This window comes from Schistocerca nitens, chromosome 7 (genome assembly GCF_023898315.1).
Source record: "Schistocerca nitens isolate TAMUIC-IGC-003100 chromosome 7, iqSchNite1.1, whole genome shotgun sequence".
Taxonomy (NCBI): Eukaryota; Metazoa; Arthropoda; class Insecta; order Orthoptera; family Acrididae; genus Schistocerca; species Schistocerca nitens.
The window spans coordinates 17,400,198-17,413,397 of NC_064620.1; the positions used below are offsets into that span (position 1 = coordinate 17,400,198).

At 44.3% G+C, this 13,200-nt stretch overlaps 1 protein-coding gene across 1 annotated transcript in view; it reads right to left on the reverse strand.

Annotated features, from left to right (window-relative positions):
* Positions 1–8,812, reverse strand: part of LOC126195212 (protein dachsous) — a 317,104-nt gene extending 308,292 nt beyond the window's left edge. The window contains exons 1-2 of the mRNA XM_049933731.1: positions 8,768–8,812; positions 8,179–8,359 (exon numbers count right to left, since the gene is read on the reverse strand). Of these exons, the coding sequence (XP_049789688.1) occupies positions 8,179–8,359; positions 8,768–8,812 (226 nt within the window). The remainder of the gene's footprint in view (positions 1–8,178; positions 8,360–8,767) is intronic.
* Between the last annotated feature and the right edge of the window lie 4,388 nt (positions 8,813–13,200).

The window sequence follows — 13,200 nt, forward strand, 5'->3', positions numbered from 1 at the left end:
CGTATTTTATCACTCGTAAATTTTCCGGCTCCGTACTGAGCCTCCCGGCGAGTTCCGGCCCCTCGGTAAACATCGCCCTAGCCCCACCCGAACCTTCTGCTTCCAGGACAATTTACATGTCAAGTAAATAACGGAGAAGTGTGTAAACGGGCGCCAGTCCTTTGTCTCCTCGATTCAATAAAACACGAGGTGGAATTTAAACTGATATCGTGATGCCTAGAGACGCCGATTTATGGCCTTGTTTCACAAAGTAGAACCACCTCTCATTCGTCGAACCTCGGCGGAATGATTAGGGGTTGAAATCGAGCGCTATAGTGCTCGCCAGTGTAATACGAGTCGCTACGGAGTGGAATGAACACACGCACCAAGACACAATCTAGATTCGTGACAATATGGTAACCAGACTTCATTATTCGGAAGAAGCGTAGGAATTGGCAATTGCCTCAGCAATTGTTACATTTATTCAAATCATCTTTTCTGTGAGCCGATTTCCCAGTTCCACTTCTCCTTAACCAAGAAAACACTTAAGAATCGCTTCTGGAAATTCCGACTGAGCTGCGAGATTTCTCTTCATGTAAACGCTCTACCGAATTCGAGTTGTGAGTCGGTAATCAACTTACTTCTTTGTTTTTAGAGTGTTACTTAATGTGGAGGAAGTGATTTTGTGTGAAGTGAATAATAAGTAGAAGTTTTATTCATTTCCTTTATTTATTTAAAGAGAAGAGCATTTTATCTTCATTAGCTGCAAACAGATACGTAAGTAGAATGAAATTTTCACTCTACAGCGGAGTGTGCGCTGATATGAAACTTCCTGGCAGATTAAAACGGTGTGCCGGACCGAGACTTGAACTCCGGACCTTTGCCTTTCGCGGGCAAGTGCTCTACCAACTGAGCTACCCAAGCACGACTCACGCCCCGTCTTCACAGCTTTAATTCCGCCAGTACCTCGTCTCGTACCTTCCAGCTTCACAGAAGCTCTCCTGCGCATAAGGTAGGAGACAAGGTACTGGTGGAATTAAAGCTGTGAAGACGGGGCGTGAGTCGTGCTTGGGTAGCTCAGTTGGTAGAGCACTTGCCCGCGAAAGGCAAAGGTCCCGAGTTGGAGTCTCGGTTCGGCACACCGTTTAAATCTGCCAGGAAGTTTCAGATACGTAAGTGCTAGTCTGATTGCATACTCAGCCAGATCGGTCCCGCAACCTCATAGTCTGCCCAGCGACCTAATATGTTGAACTCCTACTTCCCCACTCTCTCAGAGTTGCAAAGGCACTAGTAAACAATCAATGACTTGTGATAAAGCATTTGCTGATTATGTGAACAAGAATATGAACGTGTCTTCAGTCATTCCAAAGTCCTCTAGCTGGTCCAAGTGTCCAAAATTTTGGAGCACAATAATGTTCCGCTAATTATAGCAGCCAAGTTTATTTCTACAAAGTACACGATATACACAAGCGGTTTCGCATCGGATGTATAATATTTTTAAACACTTCTTCTCGAATAATCTCCACCTTATTACGAGTTCACTGATATCTATGACGAAATAGTAATCTCTCACAATTAAAATACTATTAAGTTACCGATGACTTGTTTCACCGTGATGACGAAGTCAGAGCAGCTGATTTACAAGCGCCATTCGCGTAAAACTGACGCTTGAAAGCTGATACTTTTTTGGGCTGGGAAAATCTGTTCAGTCCTAACATTCAAACATGCTAGAAAAAATAGTTACTGATATTCGATTTTCGACTTCCGTCAGTTGTGTAGCAAGTAAACGTAGTACGTGAGTAGTTAGACTTGCACAACTACAGCCCGATTTCAATTAGTTAGCATTTGGCAGGTAGTGAATAGAAATGCTCCCGCCGGCAATGTATCAATGGGAGGCTGGCATTTTAGAGTCTCACAGTGTTGCGACTACGCTGCGCACAATGTTGTTCCTTTAGTTAACAGGACTCGCCTATGTGCACAGTAAACGTAACTTCGGACGAAATTTCAATTAAGAACGCTTTTCTGACATCCTTGTAGACAGAGAGCAACACAATATGTGAATTTTAGAATTTTCGTCTTTTTTTTTTAGGTAAGAGGTAGGGACTTTAAAGTCTGTACTTGTCACGATTTAAATAGCTACATCTATATTCCGCAGACACATTATGGAGTGTGGTGGAGGGTATTTCTGTTACTACTATTTCGTCGCTCTTACCTATTACATTCGCGAATAGCTTGTCGGAATAATAAGTGTGGCCAAGCCTTCGCATTTGCTCTAATTTCTCGAATTTTCTCGATGTGATCATTTCGCGACACGTACGCTGGAGCTTACTCTCTTTACGGAACTTACTCTCTTGGAATTATTTCAAATATAAACCTCTCCGTGATGCACAAAGCCTCATTTGTAGGTTCTGCCACTGGAGTTGTCTGAGCATCTTCATAATGTTGTCGTGCCGAGCGAACGATTCCCCGAGGAAACACATAACAATCCAATACGATACGCGACTTAGGAAACATCGGTTGCGGAGCGAGGTATTTCGGTAATCAACTACTGAAACAGGGTTTCAGTAAGGCCAATAGCTTTCCCAAATAGCAAAGCTATTTGGGGAGCAAAATAACTGATGATGGTAGAAGTGGAGAGGATATAAAATGTAGACTGGCAATGGCAAGGAAAGCGTTTCTGAAGAAGAGAAATTTGGCAACATCGTGTATAGATTTAAGTGTCAGGAAGTCGTTTCTGAAAGTATTTGTATGGAGTGTAGCCTTGTATGGAAGTGAAACGTGGACGATCTATAGTTTAGACAAGAAGAGAATAGAAGATTTCGAAATGAGGTGGTACAGAAGAATGCTTATGATTAGATGCGTAGATCACATAACTAATGAGGAGCTATTGAATAGAATTGGAGAGAAGAGAAATTTGTGGCGCATCTTGACTAGAAGAAGGGATATTCTGAGGCATCAAGGGATCACCAATTTAGTATCGGAGGGCAGCGTAGAGGATACAAATCGTAGAGGGAGACCAGGAGATGAATGCACTAAGCAGATTCAGAAGGATGTAGGTTGCAGTAGGTACTGGGAGATGAAGAAGCTTGCACAGGATAGAGTAGCATGGAGAGTTACATCAAACCAGTCTCTGGACTGAAGACCACAACAACAACAATAGCTTTCAAAGTACGAAGTGATTGTTTGATGTTTCACGTTCGGAAAAGTTTCACCCATTTCAAAAATGAAATTAACATAACACCGGCCCTAATAAAAATTAAGAAGTAATTACTGACACGCTTAGATACAGCACACATTCAGGGCTTCCCAGACTTTTCCTCTGAAGAAGCACTTTGAGAATTTGATACTTTCATGGAAACCCTGTTTACTTCGAAGGCTCATAAAATTTTAAAAATTGAGAAAACTTGGTTTATTCAGTAAGTACTTCAAATTTAAATTATAACTAATAATACAGAAATCAAAATAAAATTTGTAAATGTCACTAGTATGGAGAATGAAAACATAGTCTAGATAGAGTGCATTCTTTTTCTTTTTTTTTTTCTATGCGATTGGCCAATTTCAACTTTGGTCATTTTCAAGCATGTCTCTTAAGCTTTGAGCGATATATTATCATGTAAAATAAAGATTGAAGCTTAAGATACGTGCCTGAAAATGTCCAATTGTCGAAATTGGCCAATCGTATAGATAATAGTAATAAAAAAATACAACCTATGTGGACCATGTTTTCATTTTCAAAACACGTTGAGGCTGTGGACCGCCATAAATAAAATTTTATAATTAGTATCGTTAAAATGTCAGAAAAAATGCCTTCTTATTAATAGTTTTTCACGGAGCACTTACTCCGCAGGGGAATTTGAGATCTTTCTTCGTCTTCTTCACTTCATGGAGTAGCCTTATAACCAGTTCCTTTTTAACTAGATCCGTTTGTTTCTCGGTCATCATATATCTATGTTACCCACTGGATTATGATTGTTTACTTGCTTTTCATTTGATTTTTTGTAAGAACAGAAACTTAAGGAAATGGCGGGGCACGATTTTACACGGTGCAGTAAGCGGACATTCAGAAAAGATCAGGAAGAAGGGCTGGAGGCACTGTAAAAGTGGTATGGAGGAAAAAATAGGGTGAGAGTTGGGAAAACAGGGTGAGGAGTCGTGTTGAGAAGGTCAGGGAGAAGTAAAATCAATTTTCTAACGCCGCGGAGAAGGAAGGGTCGTGACGGGCTGCAGACTGCTCGGAGCGACAACGACGAACGTGGAGTGCTAGATGGCCTCTAATTTAAATCAGACTACGGGATTACACAACTCGGGGGCGAAGACCGGCGCGAACACGAGGAGCCGCGGCAGCCGGGATTTAAAGAAAGAGGCTGGGAGAGAGGTTAATAAAAAAGCCGGGTGGCCGGCGGCCGGCGAGCCGAAAAAAGCCCGGCGTCTGCGCGGCGCGGCGGCGCTGGGATTCCGGCCGCTTATTTATGTGGAGGCGCGGGTGACAGATTCCAGCCACCCGGCCCGCTTTGATTTAGGAGCGACCTATGACTGGCAGTCGCGCCCTCGGCGTTTAGCGGGCACCGCCGGTGACTGGCGGGTTTGCTTTCGGAAGCGCAGCAGCCAGAGAAAGTCGGTAGCAAACGTCTACAACCTTCGATAGTATTTAACGTGGTGTAAAAACCTCTGTAGATTGTTCGTACCGAGCGAGGCGACACAGTGGCAAGATGCTGGACTCGCAGTCTCGAGGACGGCGGTTCGAATCTCCCTCTGGCAATCCAGATGGAGAAATGAGAGTCTCTCGAAGACTAGCGATAAAAGAAGTACTAATGGAAGATAATTTTCGTGATATGACTGAGTGATCCCAGTTGAGTGTCCTGTGGCGCGTTCTCCTTGGATATTCGAGGAGAAACGACTGCTGATGAGCCCGGTGGAAAGGCGATTTTGGATGCTGGGACAGAGTTAGTCAGAGCCACCAATGGAAATGGAAATGCGGTGTGGCTAGGATAGACCGTTCGCCTGGTGCAAGTCTTTCGAGTTGACGCCACTTCGGCGACTTGCGTGTCGATGGGGAAAAATGATGATGATAAGGACTACACAACACCCAGTCCCTGAGCGGAGAAAATATCCGACCCAGCCGGGAATCGAACCCGGGCTGTCAGGTATGACATTCCGTCGCGCTGACCACTCAGCTACCAGGAGCGGACGAGCCACCAATGTGAGATCAGGAATTGTTTCTTGACAGGGACTGGACATTTCATACTCCAAGATAGAAAAATTAATTCGTATTAGAAAGGCTTCCAGTGGTCTAGATACCGTAACATGGACAGAATAATTCATTAGTACTCTGACAGTAGCGTACAGTCAATAGTTATAATGAATAGTTATATTTAGTTCTTCAGAATGGTTAAGTATACATTCTGAGTGTCAGAGCACCAGTTGCTCTAGGAGTACTATGTCATTATTCATATCTTATAAAATGGCACATCTACTCAACGTTAAATAATTCTGATATTTCGTTTTAAGAAGTTTGCAGAGTTATTCAACACCGAATACAGATTGTATGAACGTATGCTTTAATATTTGTACAATTACAGTTTTTATTACAGAACCTGCATTACGTAACAATACTGCAGGTTTAACGAATATATCTGACATTGTCAGAACGGGAAAAAGCGGTCGTAAGCAGATAATCAAACGTAAAATCATAAAAATTTTAAAAACGTTCTATAAAACTTTTTAAAACTTTAAAAAAATGTTTATATATTGTCTCAAGTACACTTTACATTAATTTTTTTTAAACATTTGGTGACCAGTTCCGGTATCTTTACTATCATCTTCAGATCACATGTAGCATTATAAATGCACTCGCAGTGTACAACACTACTGCATCGTCCGTAACACTGTTGTTTTAGATCTTCAGGTAAAATGTGCTATGTACAGCCACTCTACCTGTGCCATCAGTTGACACGAGAGCCTGCGCAGAGTCGTAAAAATGCCCAGAAACTACGACATAATTATTGACGTTACAGATAGTAACTGCAAGCGGAGTTTTGCCATGTAAGCTGTGCCTGAACTCACAAGTAATGAAGTCAAATGTCACGGACGATGCAAAGATGTAATTCATTCTGAGTGCATTTATAATTGTGTATTGTGTATTGAAACCGAGGACCTATAAACGACGGAGAGGCTTAATCCCTGCCATAGCCCTCAGTGGTTCACAGCCCCACAACAGGCCACAGCAATCCCCCCACCCCACCGCCGCCCCACAAGGAACTCGGGGTCATTGTGCGGTTAGACCCCCAGGGGAAACATATATTGTGAAAGGTAGAGAAATTGATGCTCTTTTTATTGATTTCGAAAAAGCTTCCGACAGAGTACACTGGAACAAGCTGGTGGATGTTTTGAAGGGGAAAGGAGTAGATTGGAAGGAGAGAGGATTGGTGCAGAACCTACATTTACAACAAAAAGTAAGAATAAGGACTGGAAATGAAATTCTGAAGGAAGCAGCATTGCAAGGGGCGTTAGACAAGGCCGTTGCCTCTCTCCTTTGTTGTCCAACTTATCCCTGGAAGAGATTATTCCAAGACACGGATGGAAAAAAGGAGGAGTGTCTATTGACGGAAAGAGAATAGAATGTATACGATTTGCTGATGACATCGTATCTGTGGCAGAAAGTGAACGAACTGTAAATGAAATGCCAAAAGATCTGAATGATGGTTGTGTGGAATATGAAAAAAATGGTTCACATGGCTCTGAGCACTATGGGACTTAACATCTGACGTCATCAGTCCCCTAGACTTAGAACTACTTAAACCTAACTAACCTAAGGACATCACACACATCCATGCCCGAGGCAGGATTCGAACCTGCGACAGTAGCAGTCGCGCGGTCCCGGAGTGAAGCGCCTAGAACCGCTCGGCCACCGCCGCCGGCGTGAAATATGGGATGAGAATCAATACAGCAAAAACAAAGAGTAAGGTGATCGGCAAAGGAAGGAGATTGGCACATATTAAGATGGGACAAGTTTTTATTAGCCAAGTAAAAGCATTAAAATATCTTGGAAGTACGATTACTGAAGACTTGAGATGCAGTCAGAGGGTGAAAAATCGCATTGCTATAGCGAAGGTGGCATTAAATAGGGAGAGGAGATTATTATGTGGAAAACTAGATAAAGGTGCCGGCCGCGGTGGTCTCGCGGTTCTAGGCGCGCAGTCCGGAACCGTGCGACTGCTACGGTCGCAGGTTCGAATCCTGCCTCGGGCATGGATGTGTGTGATGTCCTTAGGTTAGTTAGGTTTAAGTAGTTCTAAGTTCTAGGGGACTGATGACCACAGCAGTTGAGTCCCATAGTGCTCAGAGCCATTTTTTTTCTAGATAAAGGTCTGTGGAAAAGACTCGGCAAGTGTTTTGTTTGGAGTGTGGCCCGTATCGGGCGGAAACACGGACACAGACGAGAAGATGAGAGAAGGATAGAAGCATTCGAGACGTGGATGTTGAGGAGTAAGGAGAGGATAAGCTGCGCGGAAAGAGTAAGTAACGAAAGAGTGTTGGAAAAGAGTTCTGCAGGTTATAAGAGAAAGGAAGATGAACTGGATGGGACATTCGACGAGACAGGAGTGCCTACTTGCAGGCGCTTTGGAAGGCCTAGTTCGTGAGAGGAGATTGAGAGGAAGGAGGGGATACGAGATGACAGACAGATAAAGGGAAACGGAAATTACGGGGATCAGAAGAGTATGGCAGGAGAGCACGGAAAGTAACGACGCCAATACCTGCCTTTGGGCAGAACGTTGCTGCTGATGACGATGAACTGTTTCTCAATGAAAGAATGATAAAGGAATCGCATTACTGCTACAGACAACACAAATTTGGACAGTGTGTTGTTCCACGTTTGGAACTGAATAATGCAAAAAGAATTATTGAAATGTGTACCTTTTAATTGATTGCACGGCCGTTCAGCAGCGATGGGGGTTAGGTCTAGACAAAATACTGGAAGATGTCGCCAGCGGCACAAAATCGAAGTCTGCGATGGGCGCCAGTTGACCTAGGTACGCCACCGGCCACACTGGAAGGTCTTGTTACAGGGTAAATTAATTTCAGCCAAGACTCCGTGGAGGAGACTGGCACTTGCGTCCACCTACGCGCACACACGCAGCAGCAGCAGCAGCAGCAGCGGCAGTGGAGAGCAGAGAGAGAGAGAGAGAGAGAGGTACTGACCCCTGTCGGTGGCGATGACGGGGAACTCGAACGAGCTGCGCGCCTCGTAGTCGAGCTCGCCGGCGACGCACAGCTCGCCCGTGCCGGAGCGCACCTCGAGCTGGCCGCCGCGCCCGAAGCCCTCGCCCAGCGTGTAGTTGACCATCGCGTTGACGCCGCAGTCGGGGTCCGTGGCCGACACCTGCGGGCACACAGAGCAGACACGCGCCGTCACTCACTCGTCTTCCGCAGTCGCCGAAGCACGTGTACACGCTCACGTACCTTCACGGCACAACTGTGACCACACAGCCGAGAAAATTGGTTGGTCGGTTGTTTGGGGAAGGAGACCAGACAGCGAGGTCATCGGTCTCATCGGATTAAGGAAGGACGGGGAAGGAAGTCGCCCGTGCCCTTTCACAGGAACCATCACGGCATTTGCCTGGAGCGATTTAGGGAAATCACGGAAAACCTAAATCAGGATGGCCGGACGCGGGATTGAACCGTCGTCCTCCCGAATGCGAGTCCAGCGTGCTAACCACTGCGCCACCTCGCTCGGTCGAGGAAATTGCAGCAAGAAATAACGTCCTTAGAAAACTGGTGTGCAGCAAACTGTCTTGTCTTCAAAACAGCGTCGAATGCATCTGCAAGCGAGCATGGCTGTCCAATCTACAATAGACCAGCCCACGCGAAGAATCAAAAATACATCCTCAATTCAACAAGTCGATGCCACATCAGTAATTTCTCTCTACGTATGACATACGATTAAAAAAATGTATTTCTCTTTGCATATGACACAAGTGTCTTTGTGTAAGACTTGGAACGCAACGTAAACGTTAGAGCTAATAGAGTAGTCGGTCCTTAGGTTAGTTAGGTTTAAGTAGTTCTAAGTTCTAGGCGACTGATGACCATAGATATCAAGTCCCATAGTGCTCAGAGCCATTTGAACCATTTAAGAGTAGTCGGTAACGTCACTATGTCCCTTTCAGAGAACAAGTTGACGCTAACTGCAACAAAACGTAATGCAAACACTTTCTGAAACGGTGGTCAAACCGTGAGTCAAGTCCATTTTTTTTCTAGGTCTGAGGGCATTTAATAAACTTTCTTGGAAGTATCAAGTCGAAGTCGAGATTTGAAATTCAAAGGAGATTAGATGAAAGGCTTTCTCGAAAATGCCACTTGTGCAGAAACTAAACGCTGTTATGTTCACCAAAAGAATAATCTCCAACGACTCTAACACTGAAAATGCGAGGGCTTGGCTCAAATGGCTCTAACCACTATGGGACTTAACATCTGAGGTCATCAGTCCCCTAGAACTTAGAACTACTTAAACTTAACTAACCTAAGGACATTCCGGCCGGCCGTTGTGGCCGTGCGGTTCTAGGCGCTACAGTCTGGAGCCGACCGACCGCTACGGTCGCAGGTTGGAGTCCTGCCTCGGGCATGGATGTGTGTGATGTCCTTAGGTTAGATACGTTTAAGTAGTTCTAAGTTATAGGAGACTGATGACCTCAGAAGTTAAGTCGCATAGTACTCAGAGCCATTTGAACCACTTTTTGTACCATCACACACACATCCATGCCCGACGCAGGATTCGAACCTGCGACCGTAGCAGTCGAGCGGTTCCCGACTGAAGCGCCTAGAACCGCTCGCGAAGGCTTGTTTGCTTTGCTAACGTTCACTGTTATCTTGTAAGGGTTATGTTCTGTGTCAATTCGGTGCACTCACCAAGAACATTCTTTGCTTACGAAAGGGTGGACAGGCAGATCTGCGCTGTCTGTTCCCGAGTTTCGTGTAGGCTGTTGATTACGTGCTTTGAATTCTAACTTTGCCGTTCCTGTGCATATATTCCAATATAGGATTTGTTGATCACGACATTGACGCAATTGACTCAGCTAGAAGAAGAAAAAATGGTTCAAATGGCTCTGAGCACTATGAGACTTAACATCTATGGTCATCAGTCCCCTAGAACTTAGAACTACTTAAACCTAACTAACCTAAGGACATCACACAACACCCAGCCATCACGAGGCAGAGAAAATCCCTGACCCCGCCGGGAATCGAACCCGGGAACCCGGGCGTGGGAAGCGAGAACGCTACCGCACGACCACGAGATGCGGGCGCTAGAAGAAGAAACTGAAATATTCGTTCACCGAAGATTAGACAGAAAAAGGATCTGCAGTTGGATTGCTCTTTCTTAAGCACTGTACAGAAGCATCCCCACTACTCAGCAAGTTTCATTTTCAATAGGATTCTAGAAGAAATGGAAACTAAATTGAGCGTAAACTCCAATTCTTCATATCAACCTGAAAGGTTTCCTCGTAGCACACTAATTCCATTCTGTAGATGAGTCTATCGGTAGTTGAGTACTTTTTTCTGTAATCTGTATTTATTCACGCACTCGCAGAAAATATTTTTCGTGTTTTATTAATTCTACAGTTTTTCTTTATAGATTTTCAAATCTCCCTTCTGCAAATTAAATAATGAGTCGTTCCATAAACAAGTAGCATTGGCTCACATGGTGCCACGAAACCTCATAAATGAAAAAAAATTATTTAAATAAAAATAAATTTTTAATATGCCACGTTTTTAAATTGGACTAAAAAGCATAAAATAATTTCTCCAACCCCCATACAGATTCCTGATGCCATTCAAACAGTCCAGAAAATTTGTGATCATGATTTTTTAAATAGGTATGAATATACTTGTAATATTTAGAACGAAAAACGTGAGGTACATGCAACAGGTAATAGTAAAGAGGTGAAGTATTTATGCACCTGTTAGTAAGCAGTGTTATAGTACGGAGGTGAACTACTCATGCATTAATTGTGAGCTTTTCGCAAAGTTATAAATTGGTGTAGCTTGGAAACGTATCTAGCGAGGACGTCGATGCAGGTGTCACCATGAAGAGCTTCGGAACACTGATACGACCATAGGTGGGACAGTACAGGTTTTCGCCGGAATATAAGTGAAAATCGGTATTAAACGAAAAATTACAAAATAGTGGAAGATGTCATCTCATATGACTCGTAAATATGCTTTGCACTGTAGAAAACTCAAGTCTTTGGAGAGCGCGCGCGAAAGGAATGCAAAGAGCCTAAAAGTCTAGCGCCGAGCAAATACGACAACTACGGCAGTATTGAAAAGGAAATGAAAAAACGGCGCAGTCCCAACTTGTGATTTATATATTCTTTAATCATTATACTACTGTGTCGGACCACTATGCTTTTCTATTTTGTTTCATTTTATTTGCTGTCTTTGACAGAGAGCTGCCACCTAGATGCTAAGACAAGTGTAACGATGCTGCAGCTTTAAATAGTTGTATACTCAAAACTAGTTACGGAATTAAATGCTTACACGTAACACTTTATGTAACAGAAGGAAAACAAAAGGATGGGAACGAATTTAGATTTAACGGACGACGGGACAGTGTAGAGAGGAGAGGAGGTTAGTCCCACCTTAGGCGTCCGGGGGTGAAAATCTCGGTTACGTCGTCGAGCCATTGACTTCCTGACGCTTTTAATTGTGCTGAATTATTATAACCCCCATTTTTAATCCTAAACTGAACTAATATGCATTTTGTCTAGGGAGTCTGGTAATTTTGTTGTAATGTGACTTTTTTAACTATTGTAATTCTACATATCTAAGTCCAACTTTACAGTTCAAATGTGTGTGAAATCTTATGGGACTTAACTACTAAGGTCATCAGTCCGTAAGCTTACACACGACTTAACCTAAATTATCCTAATGACAAACACACACACCCATGCCCGAGGGAGGACTCGAACCTCCACCAGGATCAGCCGAACTTTACAGTGACTCTTTGAAGTACAACCGCCGACCACTATCTACTTCATATATTTTTGTTTTATAGGGTACTAATATCTTTATTTTCTGGTCCCTTTACGTCCCTAAGCTTACTGTGTGATTAGCCTGTATTTACATGTTTGCTTTTGTGGGTTTTGTGCTATGTCCATATCGGCTGTTGCTTTTTTTTCGTCCGTTCTCTGTATTCGTCTACCCTATTGGAGCTAATCTTGGTGCTGCTTGTTATGTTGTCTGTGGCTAACTCGTCTATTCCGGTGCTCAGTGTATAGTGCAGTAGATATTGCGTCGTAAATGTGTGTGAATTCATATGAGCCCAAACTGCTTAGGTTATCGGTCCCTAATCTTACACACTACTTAATCTAACTTATGCTAAGTACAACACACACAGCCATGCCAGAGGGAGGAGTCGAACCTCCGACGAGGGGAGGCGCGCGAGCCGTGACAAGGCGCCGCAGACCGCGCGGCATATTATGTCGGCTAGTGTGTTGAGCGTGTTCCATGTGTCTATGTTATGCGTGGTGTATTTCTGTGTTGTCCTGTTTGGCCTAGGTTGTTGAACAGGCTACAGTTCAGGACGATGTGTCCCGGGGCTCCAGTTTCCCCGCTTGCACAGTCTGAATCGTTGCTCAGGGTCATGCGATGTAGACGAGTGGGATAAAGGCCGATTCCGGTCACAAAGTGAACCACGTCACGGCTGAGGTAGGCACAGCTGATCTGCAGCCGCTCCTGAGTATCAGGGAATATGTTGTATACAAGGCGCGCCGTATCACTAACCTCCCACTCTTGTTGCGAGAGTGACAAAGGTTATGTTACAGAGGTTGTGATAAGCAAATGACGTATTAATACGAAACAATTTTTACGATTGAATCGCGACATTTTCACGAAAAATCTGCGGCGCGGACTCGAACTGCGCACACAGAAATTGTTTTCGACGTGACGATAAAAGCTTTATAACTACCCCTCGTACGCGATGTTCAAATGAAATTCTTTTCTCACTTCGCTGCAGTTGTGCGTCCCAACAGAGCCCTGGCGTTTTACTCGAAGCCTACCGAACCGGCGCCACGGTACCTCCCTGAGTGGTCGACTTCGGAATGAAGGCAGGGAAGAAGTTAACGGCCCACCGAGGCTGCTAAAACACTGGCGAATAACGAGGCCCCGGGTGAATGAGAGGTGGCTGCGGCTGCGGCTGCAGTACGGGGCCGTCGGCCGGGACGCGGT